The following is a 22,342-nucleotide window of genomic DNA, read 5'->3' as shown; positions in this document are numbered from 1 at the left end:
AATTATTGTTAATTTCATGAGTTAAAGTGGCATGGTGGTGGTTCTGTTTTTTAAAAATGCCCTCGTCAGTTAGAGATGCATACTGAAGTATAGAGTAAAATGATATATGACATCTGGTTTTGCTTTAAAATATTCTGGCATTAAATATGAAAGTAGGGAGTAGATTAAAGCAAATTGACCATAAGTTAATAATTATTTAAGCTTGCTGATAAGTGTGTAGGGGGGTTATCATACTTTTTCTCTATTTTTGTGTATATTTGAAATTTTTCATTTAAAAGGTTGTTCCAGAAGGAAATAGACAAAATTTTCCAATTGCCAAAATTAAGAAAAGAATTGAAGTCTGGATACTATAGTCTAGGAAGCTTGCCTTCATTCTTAAACATAATTCTAGAATGAGTTATTAAAAAGACAATTTATAATCATTACAATAAGGAGGTAATTATTGGAGTCAAAATGAGCTTGCTAAGAATAAATTGTTTCACGTTTATCTCATTTCCTTTCTGAGTAGAATTTCCAGACACATCAGAATAGAACTATAAACATGATTTTAGCAAAATATGTGAGAAATGAGAAAGTCTTTTGGTTGAATGATGTTAGTGACAGAGTTGTCATTGGTTAAGAGCTGTGAAGTCAGCTGACTAATTAGTTGATTTAGTTTGAGGGAAGGACTGTTGGTGAGCCACAGGAGCTTGTTCAAAGGTCATCCAATATTCTCATAATTAATTTAGATGATAGCTTAGAATGATGTTTTATAATTTATATTTTACTTAAATCTGTGAAGAATGACTAATGCTTTTAAAAGAGAAAATGAAGATATAAGTAGATATCAGTAGGCTGGAATAATAGACCAAAAGTTGGGTAGGATTTAAAAAGAAAATTGTAAAATTCTGCCTTAAGGTTCAGAAATGACTTGCACAAGTATAGAATGGAGGACATCTTGGTCATAGCTATTTATGTAAGGGAATGAGAAAAAAAATGTTTTAGTAACTACACAGAGGATAAGCTACCATTATTGTATGATTGCAGAAACACAAATGTCATCTTCAGATGAATTAATGCAATGACAGTGTCCAGGGCTTCCCTGGTGGGGCAGTGGTTAAGAATCCACCTGCCAATGCAGGGAACATGGGTTCAAGCCCTGGTCCAGGAAGATCCCACATGCCACTGAGCAACTAAGCCCGTGCGCCACACCTACTGAGCCTGCACTCTACAGCCCGCGAGCCACAACTACTGAAGCCCGTGTGCCTAGAGCCTGTGCTCTGCAGTAAGAGAAGCCACTGCCATGAGAAGCCTGCGCACCGCAACCAAGAGTAGCCCCTACTTGCGGCAACTAGAGAAAGCCCGCACACATCAACAAAGACCCAACGCAGCCAAAAATAAAAAAATAAATAAAATAAATAAATTTATTTAAAACAACAACAACAGAAACAAAGACATTGTCCAGTTTAGAAAGGGTGTACTAGTCAGTTCTCTGTGTGTCGTTATTGGACAATTCAAATATTTGTTAGCCACAAAGTTCTGATCTAATGTTGTGACTACACATATGGACATCTACTGTACACACACGCACACATTTCTGTTTGGGTCTTCATTATCACTGGGAGGTGTACTCACAGTAGCCATCTCCAATTGAGAGATACGGTACTTAAAGTTTTGATCGTTTGATAGAAGGTTGCCAAGAAGTTCAAGTTCCACAGGTTAGATTTTGTACAGAATCCTGCATCCATATTTTTTTAATGTGAAGATCCTCTTATTGTTGTTATACTTTCTGTCTCTGCACATGAGAAATTGATGGAAGGTCTTTGTCCTTGAAATCCAGGGTCACTTCTTGGCCACTTGAGGATATTTTGTCCACCATTGTTTTGTTATGCAGGTAGTTTGGGAAATTCTTCACAAAACCTCCGTGTTGAAATCCTTCAGCTCTCTCAAGATAAGGGCTGACAGCTGGTAGCTTCCACATACACCTACATTTTTGGGTTTTCATACCAACTAGTTATTTACCCAAAAGGGCTCTGTTTCTTACTTAACATTGGTCTGTTGGTATAAAATCAATTTCCAGCTTTACAGTGGTAGTTGGCACTGCATTTTAAGCGAGAAAGTATTTTTGGTAGACTAAAGCATTTTGGAATTTTCTAAAATTTATGTAAGTTCTTAGTCATTAAATTTGTGGTAAGATTGTGGATTTTTAATCAGATTTTTTAAAAAAATACTAATGCTTATTAATTTAAGCTTTTTTTCTTGTTATTTTCAGAGAATCTGGGAAAAATTGCAAAACCTGTACCTTTAGTAAGGATGGGACCTTGTTTGCCTGGGGCAATGGAGAAAAGTTAGTGTTCATTTATATAACATTTTGTGTGTGTGTTGTGAATATAAAACATAATTGTTTTGTGTGAATAACATGTATTTGGATGTCATTTATAAAGTCCATCTTTTAATGTGTTGGTGCTGTTAGGTATTATCTCCAATATAACATCCATAGAACATCTCCAAAGTTGTTAGTTTCTATTTATGTGCCAGGACTTCTTTGAGTTCTCTAGTTACTTAGAATTAAAAAGTAACATATGAAAAACGGCAATTAATTTAATGCAAAAGAAGCTGAGAGGTTGTTTTAAATAGTGCTCTAAGTGATTGGTTAGGGTTTCTTAAGTTCTGCACTAACATTTAGAGAATAACTCTCTTTGCTTGTTTATGGTAGATACCTTATATCTTTGCTGTTAACTTACTAACAACTGTCTATATTTATTACTGTTAGTTTTATTGTGTATAACAGCATGTCATCTAAGTATAAGTTATTCAAAAGTATGTTTGGTATAGTCTGTATTACATAAAATAATCAGATTACAAAATTGGTCTTGCAAAAAAAAAAGTATTTGGGTTCAGTTCATAATTTCACTTAGAAAACCAATTCTTTTCTATTTTCCATAGTCACTGTATTTCAGTTCACAGCAGGAAAATGCCTGATTATTTGTTGCTTGGTTTAAAGTTATTTTTGTTGTTTTTAGCCAGATATAATATCTTAGGTTTTTTAAAGGGGGAAAAATGATTGCATCCTTTTGAAAAGTATATTTTAAATGTTTCTTACACAGTGGTACTATATTCTGAGGTCTTTCAGCTATCAGGTCAGATTGAATTAACACATGATTTTTAAAAACGCTAAAATGATTGCGTTGAGTTAGTTGATTCACTTCTATGTCTATAAGTAGCTGGCAGAATTAGCTTTTATAATTAAAAATGTTCATCAGTATTTTTTTTTTTAAAGTTATTGAATCCAACCAACAAACTACTACTCTCAAATTATTAAGAATATAATTATATTGGGTCTTATTCACAGTGTTAACAGACAGTCTTACTCTCAGCCTCAAAGAAAGGACGTACTCTCAACATTTCTTATTTCTTTAGGTGTAACCTATTGTGGGTATTAGTGTTTTTTTTTTCAAATCCATATTTTATTATTTTTCTAATATTTATCTATCTATATATTTATTTATTTTTATTTGGTTGCGCTGAGTCTTAGTTGTGGCATGGGAACTCTTAGTTGCGGCATGCATGTGGGATCTAGTTCCCCGACCTGGGATCGAACCCAGGCCCCCTGCATTGGAGTGCAGTCTTAACCACTGCGCCAGGGAAGTCCCTAAATCCATATTTTAGTTTACACTATTTGAGTAATGAGTTGATAGAAATTTACTATCTGATGGGATGTATCATACATCTTTTCATTGCCTATTATCTTTTTGAGGTATCCCTTATTCAACTAGCTTACAGTTTATTGAGGAAGTCTATTTTCACTTTGCAATTATTATTAATTTTTTATATGTCATATCTCCACTTTGTTTTCTGTTGGATTCAACTCAGTCCTCTTAGTATGTCCCCACATGTTGTGTCCATCTTTTTAATAGATTTTTTTAGACCTGGTTCTAGCATTTATTTCCTTAAGTTGCTGCAGCCACAACAATACATATTGTTCCTGGGGCAAGAGAAACAGATATAGTGTATTGATTGTGTTCTTTGCTGGGTTCAGGGTTAACTAAGTCCGAAGCTATAACTGATTTTTCCTTAAATTTGTGCTTATTTAAATTAAAATAAACACCCTTCATTAAACTAAGAATAACTTTAAAGTTTATTAACAACAGCAAAAAAGAAAGCTTCATGTAATTCTAAAATATGTAATTTACAGTAAGTTGTAAAGAATCTACAGTCATAAGTGTGTGTGTTTGTGTGTATGTTTCTGTGTGTTTAAACAATATATGGTAATTGCTTATTCTTACCAGTTGCTGCTTATCCTAACCCAGTGTCCTCAAACTTGAGTTGAACAAAGTAACTTTAAGGAATTTCTGCAATGAGATGGAGTATCTTTTTTTCTTTCCTTCTTTCTTTCACCACAAGGACTACGTAAGAGCAAGTCAGGCCAAACACGTTTCAAAGCATTGCTCTGGCATTTATTAGTAGTATGCTCTTGGGCAAATCATCAAATCATTTCATTTTTCTAACCTTCAGTTTTACCATTTGTAAAATGGAGATGATAATACCTGTTTTATGAGATTGTTGTGAGGATTAAATGAGAAAATGTCCATAAAGTGGTTAAACCAGAACATGGTTCATAGAAAGTGTCCCCAAAAGTGGAAACTGCTTTTTTTTTTTTTACAATCATTGTCTTTTTTGTCATTGTACCACGATAATTCTTACAGTAATATCTTTTGTAGACTGCTTCTGAGATTTTTATAGACATCAAAAGTATCCTTGCTGGGACTTCCCTGATGGCGCAGTGGTTGAGGGTCCGCCTGCTGATGTGGGGGACACGGGTTCGTGCCCCGGTCCAGGAGGATCCCACATGCCACAGAGCGGCTGGGCCCGTGAGCCATGGCCGCTGAGCCTGCGTGTCCGGAGCCTGTGCTCTGCAATGGGAGAGGCCACAACAGTGAGAGGCCCGTGTACCGCAAAAAAAAAAAAAAAAAAAAAGTATCCTTGCTGATTTCCCTAGCTGCTGCAGTTTCCATTTACTCAAATTAAAAAATATATACTTTTCATTTTCTCTTGGATATGAAATTCATCAGCTTGTCTGTAGATTTGTTCTGTGTTCACTTAAAGGCCTGTTTTTTCCTTTTTGGTTGAAGGTGGTATCTATTGTATCTTCCTGCAAATTCTATATTATTTCCCAACACCAGCCTTAAATAGGGGCCTTTTGGTAAAATGTACACTTTTTTACGTTAAAGTGTTTATTGGATATTTTCTAGAACTGACTGAAAATTGATTTTTATGAGGAATGAACACTTTAGAGTGATCTGTATTTAAAAAGAAGTATGAATGTTTTGGATAGTGCTGGGTATTGTGAAACAGTATTTCATTGCTGAAGTAATTTCTTTTGAAACCAGAATAAATGTTATCAATGTCACTAACAAGGGACGACTGCACTCCTTCGACCTTCCAAAGGCAGTTTGCCTTGAGTTCTCGCCAAAAAACACTGTCCTGGCAACATGGCAGCCTTATACTAGTAAGTATTTTCCAATTGTAAAAATATTCTGACAGGACCAACTCAACTCAGTGGGGAAAAAAAAGGAGAAGGTTTATAACCTTATAGGAAAGTAATTAATATTTATGATAGTAAATAGTGTTTGAGAATATTTTTAATCGACAGTAAATCTTGTATTCCCCAAATAGAATGTACTTTAAGTAATTTCAAGGTATAGTAAGTTAGTGAGAAGATCCATCATGAAATGGGGAAAAGAAAAAAGCTCAAGGGAAAATTTATAAAGTAAATAACCAATGGATAGAGAAGATCGCAAAAATTAAGAAGAATAATGACCTTTAAAATAAAAAAACATTTTATATAATTATAAATGAAAGAGGAAGTACAGTAGACACAACATCTAAGAAATGTGTATGGTATGACAAAGAGTAGGAAATGATGTGTCATTTTCTAACGCATTTAAAGATCTAATATACATTATATGAACATTTTATTGGCTTGGCCAACAGTTCATTTGGGTTTTTCCATAACATCTTACAGAAAAATCCAAACGAACTTTTTAGCCAACCCAATATATAGCTGTGCTTCATAGATCAGTGATAAAATATTGGGTCCCGGTATAGGGCTTATTTTAAGAAGCATTTTGTAATAATGTGGATATTGTTGAATAAATATATGACAGTAGTTCATTGTTGGGTTATGAACTTCCTGAGTTCATTCTTCCAAGAGGCATGGAGTCTAATGAATATTATTTTTCCAAGTAAGTAAAAGGGAAATTGAGACTCAGTTGAGGACTGTGAGTGGTTTTATATAACTTTTTTTCACGTGTGTGACTTATAGACACAGCTTTCATGGTAAGACAGTTTAATCTGTTTAACAGCAAACTATGTCACACTTAATAAACAAGAAATCTCTTAAGTATTCTTAAAAACTGTAGTAATTAACTCATTTCAGAAATACAAAATTCTGCTCAAAAAGCCATCATATTGTCATGGCTTTAGGAATGGATGATTAAATCTATAATTAAAGCTAGAGGGGAAAGTTGATTTAAAGCAACTCTTACCCGATCTTTATAATCTTGTTCAAATTTTTTCTAAGAATGATATCTTTTTACTAGTGTTAGGAGACAATTACTGCAAAAAATTTTGTTTTTATGGCAGCTTCTAAAGATGATACAGCTGGGATACCTAACCTACAACTTTATGATGTGAAAACTGGGACGTGTTTGAAGTCTTTCATCCAGAAAAAAATGCAAAATTGGTAAATAAATGCTTTAAAATACTAATTATTTTTAAATATTTTAAATTTCTTTGTTGTATATTATTTGTTTCTCTGATATTGATTTAGTAAATAACTTGTCAGATCAAAATCTAGATCTTTAAGGATTTTGTATATGAGAATGTAATAGAGTAAAAACTTGATCTTTTATTTAGTATTTGAATCAAAAGGAATAATATTTTTCTATTATATATGCTGACTAAAACTGTTAGTAACTGACAACATCATATTTATAAGTATTTTTCCTTAAATAGTAAACAATATCGTAAACTTTAACATGTTAACATATGATGTTACATTCTATTTAAATTTTTTTAATATTCTTTCTTTTCAATGTAGGTGTCCATCCTGGTCAGAAGATGAAACTCTTTGTGCCCGAAATGTTAATAATGAAGTTCACTTCTTTGAAAACAACAATTTTAGTATGGAAAGATTTATGAAATAATTTTATTATTTGCTATAAATATGTACAGTTTTTATTGCCTTATATGGTATCATAGGGTTCTCCTAAATACTGTTAATATATTAACAATTGCTGTTATAGTAATTCATTTGAATAACTCCAAGTATAATTGCTAGTAAAATTTTATAACACAAACATTCTTTTATAGTAAACTTTTACTATCTAATAATTACTATTAAGACATTTGAGTACATCTTTCTGAGATTAGTTGCTATTGAAATTCTGTGATACAAGTTTTTAAAATATTTTGTTGTGGAGAATTTCAAATACAAAAGTAGACACCTAGTCCCATAGCCATCAGCCCATTGCCAAACCTTCTTCATCCATGCATCTGTCCACCTACCATCTCTTTTACTCTGCTAAAGCAAATTGTAGACATCATATAATTTTACCTATAACTATTTCAGTATGTATCTCTGAAGATTAGGGCTCTTAATATTTTTTTAAAACTTAGTCATAATACCATCATCACAGATTACAGAATATCTGGTCAGTGTTCAGATTACTAATAATTGAAAATGGGATAATTTTTTTAATACTCAGGATCCAAATAAGGTCCTTCACATTGCAATTGATTTATATATCTTTTAAGTTTCTTTAAGCTGTAAGTTCCCTCTTCATTCTTTTTTCCCCCTTGCAATTTATTATTTAAGAAGCAAAGTTACTTGTCTTATATATACTCCCATATTTGAGTTTTGCTCTTGTATCCCATTCTGTAATTTAACATGTTCATCTGTTTCCTGTAAATAACTATTTGGACCTAGAGTTGGTCAGCTTCAAGTGCTTTTTTGGGGAGCTGAGGGCAAGACTACATCATAAGGCACTGTTCAATTCTTTTATCAAGAAGCACATAATGTCTCATTGTCTTTAATTTTGTATGGTTAGTTGGCGTTAATGTTCAATACCTTGATCCATTATTTCATGTGTGGTTAAAAATTGGTGATGCTATAGTTTCCCTCCTTCCCCTATCATTTATTAGCTGTACTACCTCTATAAGGAGAAATTCCCCTTTCTACTATTTGGTTACCTAGTGGACCATTTATATGGGAAAGGCAAAATAAATATTCTTCTCCTTTATCGCTTTTAATAAAATGAGTTCTTTCTTTAGCAATCTCCATTGCAACCAATTAGTCCCCACCCCCAACCTAATGAACTATGGATTTAAACATGATGTGTTTCAATCCATTTTAATTACTATTCTTATTGATTCTCAAATTGTCCCATCATTGGTCAATTAGTCTTTAATGACTTTTTTGCTATATGGTAGGACAAATCATTCTAGGATTATCTTGTATATTTCTTGCTGTACATCCAGAATCAGCCAATTCTCCAATACACTCTGCTCCCTTTTAGTGGAAAATGGTATTTAGAGACCACAGTCTGGGTGTGGAGAATTCTCATTGCTACTGTGTTGATTGATCATTGTTTCTAGGCCTTTTTTATTTTTTTTATTTTATATCTGTATTACCTTTTGCCAACACCAAGAATGTGGTTCTCTAGGATAACAGGGGTGATAGTTTGAGAATATCACATCCACATAATGATTCATTTGCTTTATTCTTCATTGTCCACATAGCATTCTTAGAATAGCAATACCAACAGTAACACCTATAACATGATTACTGAAAAATAACTTAAAGAAGAAAGTTTTGCAGTTCCTTTTGTCCTTAGAATATTCCATTGGTGACTGAACACTTTTTAGTACAGTCACCGACTAAAAATAGTTTGAGTTAAGATTTTTCAATGATGGTGTGAAAGTGGTATGTATTCCGTAGAAATTGTACTTTGAATTTCAGTCTCTTCCTGGGCTAGCACCATGTGGAATGGTACCCTCTGTGATGCTGGGCAGCAACAGTGAGCCACAGCTCCCAGTCAGCCACATGATCACAAGGGTCAACAATTGATACACTTATAACTCTTTTGGACCTGTACAACCATTATGTTTTTCACTTTCAGTTGAGTATTCAATAGATTACATGAGATATTCAACACTTTATTATAAAATAGGCTTTGTGTTTAATGATTTTGCTCAACTGTAGACTAATATTAAGTGTTCTGAGCACTTAATATTTAAGGTAGTCTAAGTTAAGCTATGATGTTCAGTACATAAGATTTATTAAATGCATTTTCAACTTATGATATTTTCAACTTACCATGGGTTTATCAGGACATAACCCCATCATAAATCGAGAAAGTAGAATGGGAATCCTTTCCCCACTAATTTGGGGTTAGCTTGCTCGCTTATCTTACTTGCCTCTTTATGAGCATGCCAAAAGAAGGGGGCTGCCCGTTTAGCAGTTTGGTATGCTACTTTTGAATAGCTGTTGATCTCTATATTTGAACAAAGAAAGAATAATAGCTCTTGATCCCGTTAACTAGGAGAGCGTAGTGTTCATAACGTGGTTTCTTACTGCCTGGCACAGAGTAAGCACTCAACAAATATTGGCCATTGTTATAGTTACTGTTGTTGATTATCATTGTTGTGGATCTGTTTATTACATTAGTTACAGAATTTTCATTTCCACGTTCTACAGTAGCAAGCGAGGGTCATCTGTCCCGTCAAATGGGCTCTAAGACTACTTTAGTTCAGAGATTTAAGAGAAGAGAACTGATATTTATTTAATACCTACTATGTGCCTGGCCCTGTACACTAGGAATTAGGTATGTAATCCCACTACTTGCCCAAGGTCACACAGTAGTGACTAGGAATTCAAGCACAGGTCTGTCTCCCTCACCCATGCTTTTTCCACTATGTTACCCTGCCTCACCGACATGAGGCTACAGTGAGCCGTTTTGCGTATAGTTACGTTAACCTTTTATAATGCATTCAGAATTTGAGATATTTCTATTAGCTTCTCTCATTAATCTAATACCATTGACTTTTTTTAGATACATTTGCAAATAAATTGCATTTGAAAAAAATTAATGATTTTGTGTTATCGCCTGGACCCCAGCCGTACAAGGTAACTGCTAATGTTTTTGTTTGTTCATGTGGAATATTATGAGATTAAACCTTTTCCTAGTTTTTAGTGATTTTAAAAACATGTCCATTTTCGTTTATATGCTTCAAAAAATTTAAGTCATTATTTATGTCTGTGTCTCTTAGGTGGCTGTCTATGTTCCAGGAAGTAAGGGTGCACCTTCATTTGTTAGATTATATCAGTACCCCAACTTTGATGGACCTCATGCAGCTTTAGCCAATAAAAGTTTCTTTAAGGCTGATAAGGTTACAATGCTATGGAATAAAAAAGGTATGATAAATATATTTTATCTCCCATTTTGTTTATCAAGCATTAATTTAGACTTATAATCCTACGTATATAGAAAAAGAAAAGAGTATCGGTGCTTATTCAATGAAAATTTACGTGTGCTTTGTTACACTTTTTAATATTTTTCTAATCACCATTAGTTTAATTTGTGTTTTAAATCTAATTAAAGTTTTTACCCTTACAGCTACTGCTGTGTTGGTAATAGCTAGTACTGATGTTGACAAGACGGGAGCTTCCTACTATGGGGAACAGACGCTGCATTACATTGCCACAAATGGAGAAAGTGCTGTGGTGCAATTACGTGAGTATTCCAGCAGTCTTCCTTTAATAGAATAAATGATAGTAAAAAATACAGTGCCATAAAGATGATGCCATCTAAGTTCTTGATCAAGTGATAGAACTCACATATTTTCATAACCTTTAAGATAAAATTCCTCTTATCATCCCCAAACATACCTTATTTTGACAGAATCCAGTTAGTTAATTTAGTTATGCCAGCAGTTTAGTAGGGAACTTGCTGAGTGAGATAATTCCATTGTAATAGCTCTTTGGGGGCTTGTTTAATTAATTATGACAGCAAGTTGGTGCAGTGTGTTTAGCATCATCTTCAGAACTGAAGAGTTTTAACCACTTCATATTTTGTTTTGATGAGTTAACTGTGAAAAACTAGTTTTAAAATTCTGGCAACTCCCTAATCTTTTTTATTTTGAATTGAACATGTAAGGGTAAGGTAACCTTTCTTTTAAAAACTGTGTGTATTCCCATTCAAATCAGGAACAAAACAAGGATGACCCACCCCCCTTCCATTTATTATTTAACATTCTGAAAGACCTAGTCAGTGTACCTGATCAAAAGAATAAGTATACAGTTTTGAAAGGTGGAAATCGAATCATCTCTGCTCATCAGATGAAGTCACAGCATAAACAACAGCCTCTTAAAAAGCAAGATGGAAGGAAAGATTCCATATACAGCAACAAAAAAGAAATATATAGGGCTGATGGGAAGAAAACTTTAAAACTTCTGAGGGGCGAACTATAACCTTTAATAACTTTACAGAGATGTCATTTCTCTCCAAATTGATCTAAAAATTAAACTAAAATGCCAGAAGATTTTCTTTTGTACAACTAGATAAGCTGGTTCTAAAGTTGATGTTGAAAAATAAACATGCAAGAATGTTTTGAAAACTTTGCAAAAAAGAGTAGTGAAGGAGGGATTCTGATACTATTAGATATTAAAATATAAAGCAATTGTAATTAAGACAATTTGGTTCTGGCTTATGGATAAGCAGATAAATCAGTGGAACACAATAGGATCCACAAATAGATCCATACTTCCAAAACCATTGACATATAATAAAGTCAGCATTTGAATCAATGCAGGAAAATATCATTTAATATATGGTTTGGGGACAGTTGGCTAGCTATTTGGAACAAAAAGTTACTATTGCTAATTCTTTACCAAAATAAGTTCCACTTGGGCCAAAAAATTGTATCTAAAACTACAGAACTAGAAGAAAATGTGGGAGAATTTTTTTCTAATTTTTTAAAAAATTTTTACTGGAGTATAGTTGCTTTACAATGTTGTTAGTTTCTGCTGTACAGCTGCAGCAAAGTGAATCAGCTATATGTATACTTTTCTAATCTTAAAGTAGAAAAAGACTAAACAAGGTAGAAGTCGTATGGGGAAAGTGATAAATTTTAGTATATGAAATTACAGATTTCTACACTGGGGGAAGAAAAGAGTATAAATTAAGCAAAACAAACAAAAAATTAGGGAAAAAATTTTTAGACAATGGATAAATATGAGAAAAGGTGAATTTTGTTAATATCTCAAGTGTAACAATAAACAACCAATAACAGGAGAGAAAAATAGGTATAGGACAGTAAGAAATAGTCCACATAAAAGAAATAAAATTATGTATAAGTATACTAAAAGGTGCTTCATTTATACTAAACGAAAACAAGATATAATTTTTCACTTAATAGGTTGGCAAAGATAAAAATATGAAACAGTATGTGTGAGAGTGAGGGGAAAATCTTTGCTATCAAAAACTACTGGTAGGGCTTCCCGGGTGGCGCAGTGGTGGGGAATCCGCCTGTCAATTCAGGGGACACGGGTTTGAGCCCTGGTCCAGGAAGATCCCACATACCGCGGGGCAGCTAAGCCCGTGCGTCACAACTACTGAGCCTGTTCTCTACAGCCTGTGCTCCGCAACAAGAAAAGCCATCGCAACGAAGAGCGGCCCCCGCTTGCCGCAACTAGAGAAAGCCTGTGCACAGCAACAAAGATCCAACGCAGCCAAAAATAAACACATTTAATAAATTAAAAAAAAAAAAACTGGTAATGTAAATTGGTACAAGTTCTTTGAAGGGCATTTCGGTGGTACATTATGAAGTAAATGTATGTGCCCTTTGACCAGGCAGTTTCTCTCCTACAGATGTATTTGTGTACATTTACAGTGGAGTATAAACAGCAAGATGTGTAAGGGAATACAGTGCAGCCGAATGAAGCAGAGCTCAATGTGCTTATTACATGGAAAAATTTCCTAGAGCATTAAATGAAAACAAAGGTTTAGAACTTTTTGTGTGTGTGTAAGTACGTAAGAGAGAGATGCTTAATTTCAACAAAAATATTCTTAAAGGATATGCAAGAAGTATAACAGAGGGCTGCCTTTGCGTAGAGGGACTTATTTTTGTGGCATGTCTTTTTATAGAGTTTGTATCTTTATTACTGTATGCGTATATTACCTCTTGCAAGAAAAACTAGTTTATTAATAGTAATAATAACCTATGCTTCTATGAGCCCACATTGCCAGAACGTTTACAAGAAATTAAGGGACTTCCCTGGTGGTCCAGTGGTTAAGACTCCGTGCTTCCACTGCAGGGGAGCACGGGTTTGATCCCTGGTCAGGGAACTAAGATCCCATATGCTACACGGCATGGCCAAAAAAAAAAATTTAAATAAAAGTACTGAAGACAAATAATAATATACAAAATTGCAAAACAATTATAAAAAATAAAAGAAATTAAGATTCATTAGGGGTTAAATAAATTTATAATCATACATTAATCCCCATAGTATGTCATATAAAAATATTTTAATTTTAAAATACCATGAAATTTTTGGATTTTTTTTTTAGTGTTTGATGTGTTTATGAGTGTTATATAATTGTAATTTGTGCTATTAAATATTATAATCCTATACATATTCCTTTATCACTAACTTGGATTTTATATTCTTTTTCTAGCAAAAAATGGCCCCATTTATGATGTAGTCTGGAATTCTAGTTCTACTGAGTTTTGTGCTGTTTATGGTTTCATGCCTGCCAAAGCAACAATTTTCAACTTGAAGTGTGATCCTGTGTTTGACTTTGGAACTGGCCCTCGTAATGCAGCCTACTACAGCCCTCATGGACATATATTAGTACTAGCTGGATTTGGAAATCTGAGGGGGCAAATGGAAGTGTGGGATGTTAAAAACTACAAACTTATTTCTAAACCGGTGGCCTCTGATTCTACATACTTTGCGTGGTGCCCAGATGGTGAGCATATTTTAACAGCCACGTGTGCTCCCAGGTTACGTGTTAATAATGGGTACAAGATTTGGCATTATACCGGCTCTGTCTTGCACAAGTATGATGTACCATCAAATGCAGAATTATGGCAGGTTTCTTGGCAGCCATTCTTAGATGGAATATTTCCAGAAAAAGCGATAACTTACCAAACAGTTCCAAGTGATGTACCTAGTGAAGAACCTAAAGTTGCAACAGCTTATAGACCCCCAGCTTTAAGAAATAAACCAGTCACCAATTCCAAACTGGTAAGTAAAGTTTTACTACTTTAGTAGGAAAAGGTTTTTCAGTGTGTAGAGTTCCCTAGATCCTTTTCTTATGCATGTTCTTGTGTTACTTAGTATCTGATGAGAAGATATAAACTCTAGGATAGAAATTGTGGAGGACCTGCTGCTGAAGATGGTGAATGGTTGTTTTGGGTTTTGTTTTTTTTTTTGTTTGTTTGTTTTGGCCATGCCATTGCGGCTTACGGGATTAGTTCCCTGACCAGGGATTGAACCTGGGCCCCCTGTAGTGGAAGCGAGGAGTCCTAACCACTGTACTGACACGGAAGTCCCGGTGAATTATTGTTAAGTTGACAAAGTAATTAATGTAAAATCTCTGGGAAAGATAACTGGGTGTGACTTACTGGGTGTAGATTGTGGGCTCAAATTCAAATGCCTGTCAGGCTAGGCTGGTAGTGTAAGACAATGGTGAGTGGGAGAGAATGGTGAAAGGGAGAGAGCATGCCCTCTTTCAAGGCCATAGCAACTACACAGCAGTAGCCCGTTGTTTCCACAGGAGATTTTAGGCCCAGTTTGCCAAAAGTTTGACTTTTCAAGACAAGTCTGGATGCTTGTATGAAATTTCTCAATTTTTAAAACACTGCTGTTCAAACAAAACACACATTGTCCTTAGGCCATCAGTTCCAGACCTCTGTTGTAAAGTTATGACTGGAGTATTGGTCACATTCTGATCTGCTTTAAAATGTTAGCATTTCAGAGCTCAGGGGAAAGCATTTATTAATATCCTGAGTTTCTGTGAAGGAATAAAGTTGCTCTATAAGAATGAGCAATATTATTCATATTAATAGAATGATGACCATACAATAGGTGTAAACTGGGACTGTTCCAAGTAAATGGGAATATATAGTCACTTAATTATTAAGGCCCTCAGGGAAGTAGATACTTTTTCAAAGGATAAATATTTCTGTGCCTACATTGTGCTCCTAACCCTCTGAAAAACAAAAACAAAGGAACAAGCCTTCTTCCTCCACAAAATGTAGCATTTTGACTTCAATGAAATGTTGAAACATTTTTGTTGCATTAAGTTATTTAGTAAAAATATATAGAAACATAACAAATTAAGCCCTGTTTATTATTTTTGTATTTAGATTTTTTTAAAAAGGGTATAATAGTCTTAGAATTTGTTCTCTTTATTGAAATTTTCCTTACCTGAGATAAAAAAAAGAAGTGACCTTAACACATCCTGCTTTCTAAATCTGTATAAGATAGCACAAGAGGAAGAACTTCTGAATTAGTGTATATTTTTATTCTCTGACTCATAAAACTAATTTGTTTTGGTTGGTGGAGGGAGAAAAATTAATATAGAAAGAATATATTTTGAAAATAGTGGAAAAAAAACTAGGTAAGAACTTCTTAAAACCAAACTTTTTTTTTTTTACACTTTTTTTTTGGCTGTGCCGGGTCTTAGTAGCGGCACGCAGGATCTTTGTTGCAGCATGTGGGGTCTTTCATTGTGTCATGCAGGCTTCTCTCTAGTTGTGGCGCTCGGGCTCAGTAGTTGCGGCACGCAGGCTTAGTTGTCCCGCAGCATATGGGATCTTTGTTCCCCGACCAGGGATCGAACGTGCGTCCCCTGCATTGGAAGGCAGATTCTTAGCCACTGGACCACCAGAGAAGTCCCCAAACCAAACTTTTTTGACATTTAAGGTTTCTACTAAATTCTTGCTTTTGTATATAACCTGGTGATTATGTGATCCTATCACATCATTTTATTTGAAGGAACTATATGCCTATGAATGAGAAATTATTGTTTGTATCTAATTCCAGAAAACTAAATGGCAAAGAAAACATTGTCAAGAAATTACTAGAAACAAAGATAGTCTGGTCAATAACTTCACAAAGGAAGAAGGTTACATAGCAGAGGGGAAAAAAGGTGTTTGGATTCTTCCCCCTGAAGGAAAAAATTACTTTTTTTATAAGTAAAAATTCATATATAAATTATACTTAAAGAAGTATTTCTTGGCTTTCAAAAAAACCCTTCACTTTTATAATGTGTTCATCAAGACAATCTTATAATTGATGTAATTGAAGAAACAAACTTTATTAATGAGGATGAAATTGTGTACAGTAGACACATAGTGCTAAAGCCAGAGAAGCTCATGATCCATAGTAGCTGTGTGGATTTTTTTCATCTAAAATGAAAGTCTGTCAGGGGACTTCCCTGGTGGTGCGGTAGTTAAGAATCCGCCTGCCGGTGCAGGGGACATGGTTTCCATCCCTGATCCGGGAAGATCCCACGTGTTGCAGAGCAACTAAGCCCACACACCGCAACTACTGAAGCCCGCGCACCTAGAGCCTGTGCTCCGCAACAAGAGAAGCCACCGCAGTGAGAAGCCCACGTGCAGCAACAAAGACCCAACACAGCTAAAAATAAATAAAATGAAACTCTGTCAGTGGCTACATGATGCTCATAGTGTGGAACAGACTTGTAACTCATCCTTTCTTCTTGCATCGTTCTTAATTGCTTTCTCTTTGTTTTTAAACTTCTCATGAGTAGAAACTTTTTCAGCCAAAGCAAGATACTATAGAAGAACTCACTACTGAAAGAATATAAAACAAATGTTCAAGGATTAGTATATCTTAACTAACATTTTGTGCAGTGGGGATCAAAAAAGTGCAAGAGGCTTGCCATGCAAATTTGTCTGTTCTGCAAATGTGGGTTCTCATATATTCAGCTGCTTCAAGTAGGGTATGTTCACACACAGAACTTCGATGCCTGCAACAGTTAATGCAGCTGCTAAGATAAAAATCACTTTATGGTTTTTTACTTATTCCTCTATATCTTAAATGTTTGAGCCCTGCGCATTTGATTATAGCACTTATAAATACAGTACAGCTCTGAGATCTAGTACTCAAGAAACTTCAAAAGTGTACATCATGGTGATTTAATACACATTGTGAAAGGTTTCCCCTCATCTGGTTAATTAACATATCCATCACCTCACATACTTATCTTCTTTTTTTTTCTTTTTTTGGTGAGAACATTTGAATTCTACCCTCAGGAAATTTCAGTTATGCAATTATACAATACAGTGCTATCAAGTATATAGTCACTGTGTTTTACATTAGATCCTTCTTGATCCTGTATGTAATTCTGTTGTTGTTGAATGTGGTTGATAGTTATATAAATATCTGATGATGAAAATGATTGCCTGTTTTCACAGTATAGTCTGACAAGTCATTTAGTGTTTTAAAACCTCTTCATTATGTTAATTCTGGATTTATAACTATATAGTTACCCCCTTCTTATTTATTTTTTATTGTCTGTTTTAGTTTTTCCATTTGCTTTTATTTTTAATCTTCTAATCTCTGATTTTGCAAGATCTAGCAAGTGACTCTTTGTGCAAAGAAAACAAATGAGGCAACTGTTTTCTGTTGGCAGTAGTCAAATCCAAAAGGACCCCAGAAGAAGCGATTGTTAGTATCTAATTTCATAAAAATCATGTGTCAGTGGTAGTACTAAGAAAAATTCCATTGTTTAAACAAAAACAAAGTGAATTTTGCTGGCTCTTAAATAACTGAAAGATATCATATATCAACTAGTAGGAAGAGCCTCATTAAATCCATCTTGACCGTTGAAGTGTGCCTACAACAAGAGTTTTGAAATATTCTTTGCCAGTGAATTTATGATAAATTTGGTAAAGTAAGTTTGTCCTGTACTAGCCAAATTGTCTAATTTGTTTTATATGTTTGTAAATACATGGACTCCATTTCAAAATCATTTATTTTACATTTTCTATAGCATGAGGAGGAACCACCTCAGAATATGAAACCACAACCAGGAAATGAGAAGCCGTTATCAAAAACAGCTCTTAAAAATCAAAGGAAGCATGAGGCTAAGAAAGCTGCAAAGCAGGTACTTGGGGCACTTATCTTTTCAAACAAAACAAACAAATAAAACCAGTTAAATTAGCTGTATGCCTTAAAGTTTAAAGAATTGTAGTCCTAAAAACTTGACAGGTTATAAAATGTAGTTGGAGTTAGACTGAAGTAGCCAGAATGTCTCTTTTGTGTTTGCCTATGAATTTCTCAGTAGTCCTTTATATATAATGTGGGACCTAGGAAACTGGAACTGACCTTAAAACCTGAAACCCTCATGGGATTATGTAGTGTGTTACTTGCAACAGACCCTTTTGGAGGAGCCTGTGTGAAGTGGTATAGTTTGCTTTCTTGAAAGCATATGTTTAAGAGAAACCAGAAATTACATGACTATAAGGCCATTTTGTCACTCAGTATATTACTATAGGAAATTGTTCAGCTGGGAATCTAAACACTAGAGTACCCAAACAATGGAATTGTTCTAAAATAATTTTTTATATGATTTGGTAGTTGAAAAACCACACCAGCATAATAATTGACAAGTAAATTGTGGTGATGTGTGGCTTACGGTGATAGTGGGATCTGCTGGGCTGGAAATTTGTGGTTAGTAAAGTTGTGGTAACCACATTTTTGAGATTGAGACAATTCCATCTTGCCTATGAATGCTTGAATTTTGACAGTTCTAGGTTACTTGTGTGTTTTGGCAGGCAGTTACTATTTTAAGGTATAGAATTTCATTATGCAGCATATATTCTGCTAAAATCTGGGCCTAAAAAAATTGGTGTGCTCTTTTGTAGTTAATATATTTCATCTCCAGAAATGTCTTTAAATAACTCAGGCTTAGGTCATTCCAAGTAAAATGATCTAGTCCATGTATTAGACTTGTGTGAAAAGGAGGACTTGGTCTTTCATCAGAGTGGGTAGAGACCTCTGCTGGCCCCAAATATTACAAACTGGTAGCTAAGATTCCTTTTTTGTTGTTGTTGGTTTTCCAGCTAATAATTACAGGTATAATTGACAAATAAAAATTTTAAAGTGTTCAATGTGATGATATAATATAGGTATACATTGTGAAAGGATTCCTACAATCAAGTTAATTAATACATTCATCACCTTACATATTTACTTCTGGGGGATGGAGCACTTAAATTCTACTTTCTTAGCAAATTTCAATTACTGTATTCAGTACAATACAATATTATCAACTACAGTCACCATGTTATACATGAGAGCCTCAGACCTTATTCATCTTATAACTGGTGGTTTGTACCCTTTTACCAACCTCTCGCCATTTCTCCCACCACCCCCCAGCTCCTGGCAACCACCATTCTACTCTCTGTTTCTATGAGTTTGACTTTTCTTTTTTTTTAGATTCCGCATATAAGTGGTACCATGCAGTATTTCTCTTTCTCTTTCTGGCTTATTTCACTTAGCATAATGCCCTCCAGGTTCATGCGTGTTGTTGCAGATGGTAGGATTTCCTTTTTTTATGACTGGATAATGTTCTACTCTGTGTAAATATGTAGGTATGTTTATATATCACATTTTCTATATCCATTCTTTCGTTGAAGGATACATAGATTGTTTCCATACCTTGGCTATTATAAATAATGTTGCAGTGAACATGGGAGTACAGCTGTCTCTTTGGGATAATGAGTTTTGTTTCCTTTGGATATATACCGAGAAGTGAGATTGCTGGCTCACATATTTTTAATTTCTTGAGGAACCGCCATACTGTTTTTTATAATGACTGTATAAGATTCCTTCTAACTGAGATTTAAGGGCCTTCAGAAACCCCCTCAACGTAGAATCCTACTTTTATAAATGATGTTTCTTCCTCTTTATCAGAAGATTTTTTAATTTTATTTATTTATTTTTTTTGCGGTACGCGGGCCTCTCACTGTTGTGGTCTCTCCCGTTGTGGAGCACAGGCTCTGGACGCGCAGGCTCAGTGGCCATGGCTCACGGGCCCAGCCACTCTGCGGCATGTGGGATCTTCCCAGACCGGGACACGAACCCGTGTCCCCTGCTTCGGCAGGTGGACTCTCAACCACTGCACCACCAGGGAAGCCCTATCAGAAGATGTTTTTAATATGACCATTGCTGGTACTGAGCTAAGGTTCCTTTGTAATAAAATATTAGTTGTTTATTTTATTTTATTTTTTTTTTGCGGTATGTGGGCCTCGCCCTGTTGTGGCCTCTCCCATTGCGGAGCACAGGCTCTGGACGCGCAGGCTCAACGGCCATGGCTCACGGGCCCAGCCGCTCCGCGGCATGTGGGATCTTCCCGGACCGGGGCACGAACCCGTGTCCCCTGCATCGGCAGGCGGGCTCTCAACCACTGCGCCACCAGGGAAGCCCTAGTTGTTTATTTTTTTAAAATATTTATTTACTATTTATTTTGGCTGCGCTGGGTCTTAGTTGAGGCACGTGGACTCTTAGTTGTGGCATGCAGACTTCTTAGTTGTGGCATGCATGTGAGATCTAGTTCCCGACCAGGGATCGAACCCAGGCCCCCTGAATTGGGAGCATGGAGTCTTACCCACTGGACCACCAGGGAAGTCCCATTAGTTGTTTATTTTTGTGTGTTTTTCTGGTATTTGAGCACATAAAATTTGGGGAGGAGGGTCATAGAATCAGTATGTCTTATTTAGAAAAATTAATATTAAAATAGTCTGACTGCTTTTTCTTTTTGCCTACACCGCACGGCATGTGGGATCTTAGTTCCCCAACCAGGGAACCCACACCCTCTGCCATGGAAGTGCGGAGTCCTAACCACTGGATCACCAGAGAAGTCCCAATGTGACTTTCTTAAAGATAACTCTGTGGTTCTTTTGAAAAAACAATCAGTGCTATTAATGTAAAACATAATAATTACAAAAACAACCCCCCCGACACACCCCACCTCATACGACCATATAATCACCCATACATGTTATTTACTAAAGATGATACTACTAATCCGTCATTTTGGAGTTATTCTGCGTATTTTCTCAGTGATGACAAAGAGTTTTCTAGTTGCAAGATAATCCTTTCAGTATGTATTTTTGAGACAACTGGCTGGAGTTAGTAAAAGTTATGACTGTGTGATAGAACAAAGGTAAATGATCTATGACAGGATCTCATCCCTGACTGAATTAAGGAACCAAAGATAAAGGAGTCAGACGTACATAATCTAACCAAGTACTTTTATAAACTGGTGATGACTTTGTAAGCTTATCAGCTTTACCAAAAATAATTGAAACAAAGAGTTTAATCTTACGTAACCTTTTTTAGAGAATGACCAGAATTCAAGTATATTAACACAAACATTTTAACTTATTCTTGGTTTTTTAAAATATGGAGGAAAATCGTCATTTCACTTAACTTTACTTATTTATTTTAAATTTATTTTAATTTTTATTTTTTTGGCTGCATTGGGTCTTTGTTGCTGTGCGCGGGCTTTCTCTAGTTGTGGCGAGCAGGGGCTACTCTTCGTTGTGGTGCACAGGCTTCTCATTGCCGTGGCTTCTCTTGTCGCGGAGCACGGGATCTAGGCACGCGGGCTTCAGTAGTTGTGGCGCACGGGCTTGTTCCACAGCACGTGGGATCTTCCCAGACCAGGGATCGAACGTGTGTCCCCTGCATTGGCAGGCGGATTCTTAACCACTGCGCCACCAGGGAAGTCCCTCACTTAACTTTAATAGTTTTTCATATTTATGACATTTATCTTACTAGAAAATTAATATTCTCAGCTGATTACAAACAACTAAATTAAAAATTTTTTAATCTGATGTCAAAAGTGAATTTTGATAGGCAAAGTGTGTCTCTTCTCCTTTTATCCACTCTACTCCTTTAATTTTATATTATGAAAAATACCAAACTGTATATTATCAGAACTTATAGGCTCCTGAAGAGTGGAAACTAAATAATTTCTTTCTGAATACTCTGTTAAAGTGCTCAGTAATGTTCTCACATAGAAGGTTAGGAATTAATGTTGGTTGATTGTAATGTACAAAATACAACCAACATGACTCTAAAGAGAAAAAAACACTCCAATTCTGCACTCTCTAAAAACTCTCAGGCAGACATTTTTAGATTTGGAGATCTAGGAGTGATAGCCTGTCCCATGTTCCCCTGGGATGCTTTGGTAGTTCAGAGTATCCCATCCAGAACTCTTAAGAGGTTTTAGAGTCTTGCAGGGTCTGTGTGTTC

At 35.2% G+C, this 22,342-nt stretch overlaps 1 protein-coding gene across 1 annotated transcript in view; it reads left to right on the top strand.

The window, feature by feature from the left end:
- Positions 1 to 22,342, top strand: part of EIF2A (eukaryotic translation initiation factor 2A) — a 38,095-nt gene that overhangs the window by 12,378 nt on the left and 3,375 nt on the right. The window contains exons 3-11 of the mRNA XM_060099531.1: positions 2,252 to 2,326; positions 5,370 to 5,488; positions 6,625 to 6,724; positions 7,082 to 7,164; positions 10,095 to 10,168; positions 10,312 to 10,456; positions 10,659 to 10,775; positions 13,722 to 14,293; positions 18,072 to 18,185. Of these exons, the coding sequence (XP_059955514.1) occupies positions 2,252 to 2,326; positions 5,370 to 5,488; positions 6,625 to 6,724; positions 7,082 to 7,164; positions 10,095 to 10,168; positions 10,312 to 10,456; positions 10,659 to 10,775; positions 13,722 to 14,293; positions 18,072 to 18,185 (1,399 nt within the window). The remainder of the gene's footprint in view (positions 1 to 2,251; positions 2,327 to 5,369; positions 5,489 to 6,624; positions 6,725 to 7,081; positions 7,165 to 10,094; positions 10,169 to 10,311; positions 10,457 to 10,658; positions 10,776 to 13,721; positions 14,294 to 18,071; positions 18,186 to 22,342) is intronic.

This window comes from Mesoplodon densirostris, chromosome 5, assembly GCF_025265405.1.
Source record: "Mesoplodon densirostris isolate mMesDen1 chromosome 5, mMesDen1 primary haplotype, whole genome shotgun sequence".
In the NCBI taxonomy this organism is placed as follows: domain Eukaryota; kingdom Metazoa; phylum Chordata; class Mammalia; order Artiodactyla; family Ziphiidae; genus Mesoplodon; species Mesoplodon densirostris.
Note: the sequence above shows the minus strand (reverse complement) of the source record. Positions and strands in the feature narration are given on the sequence as shown.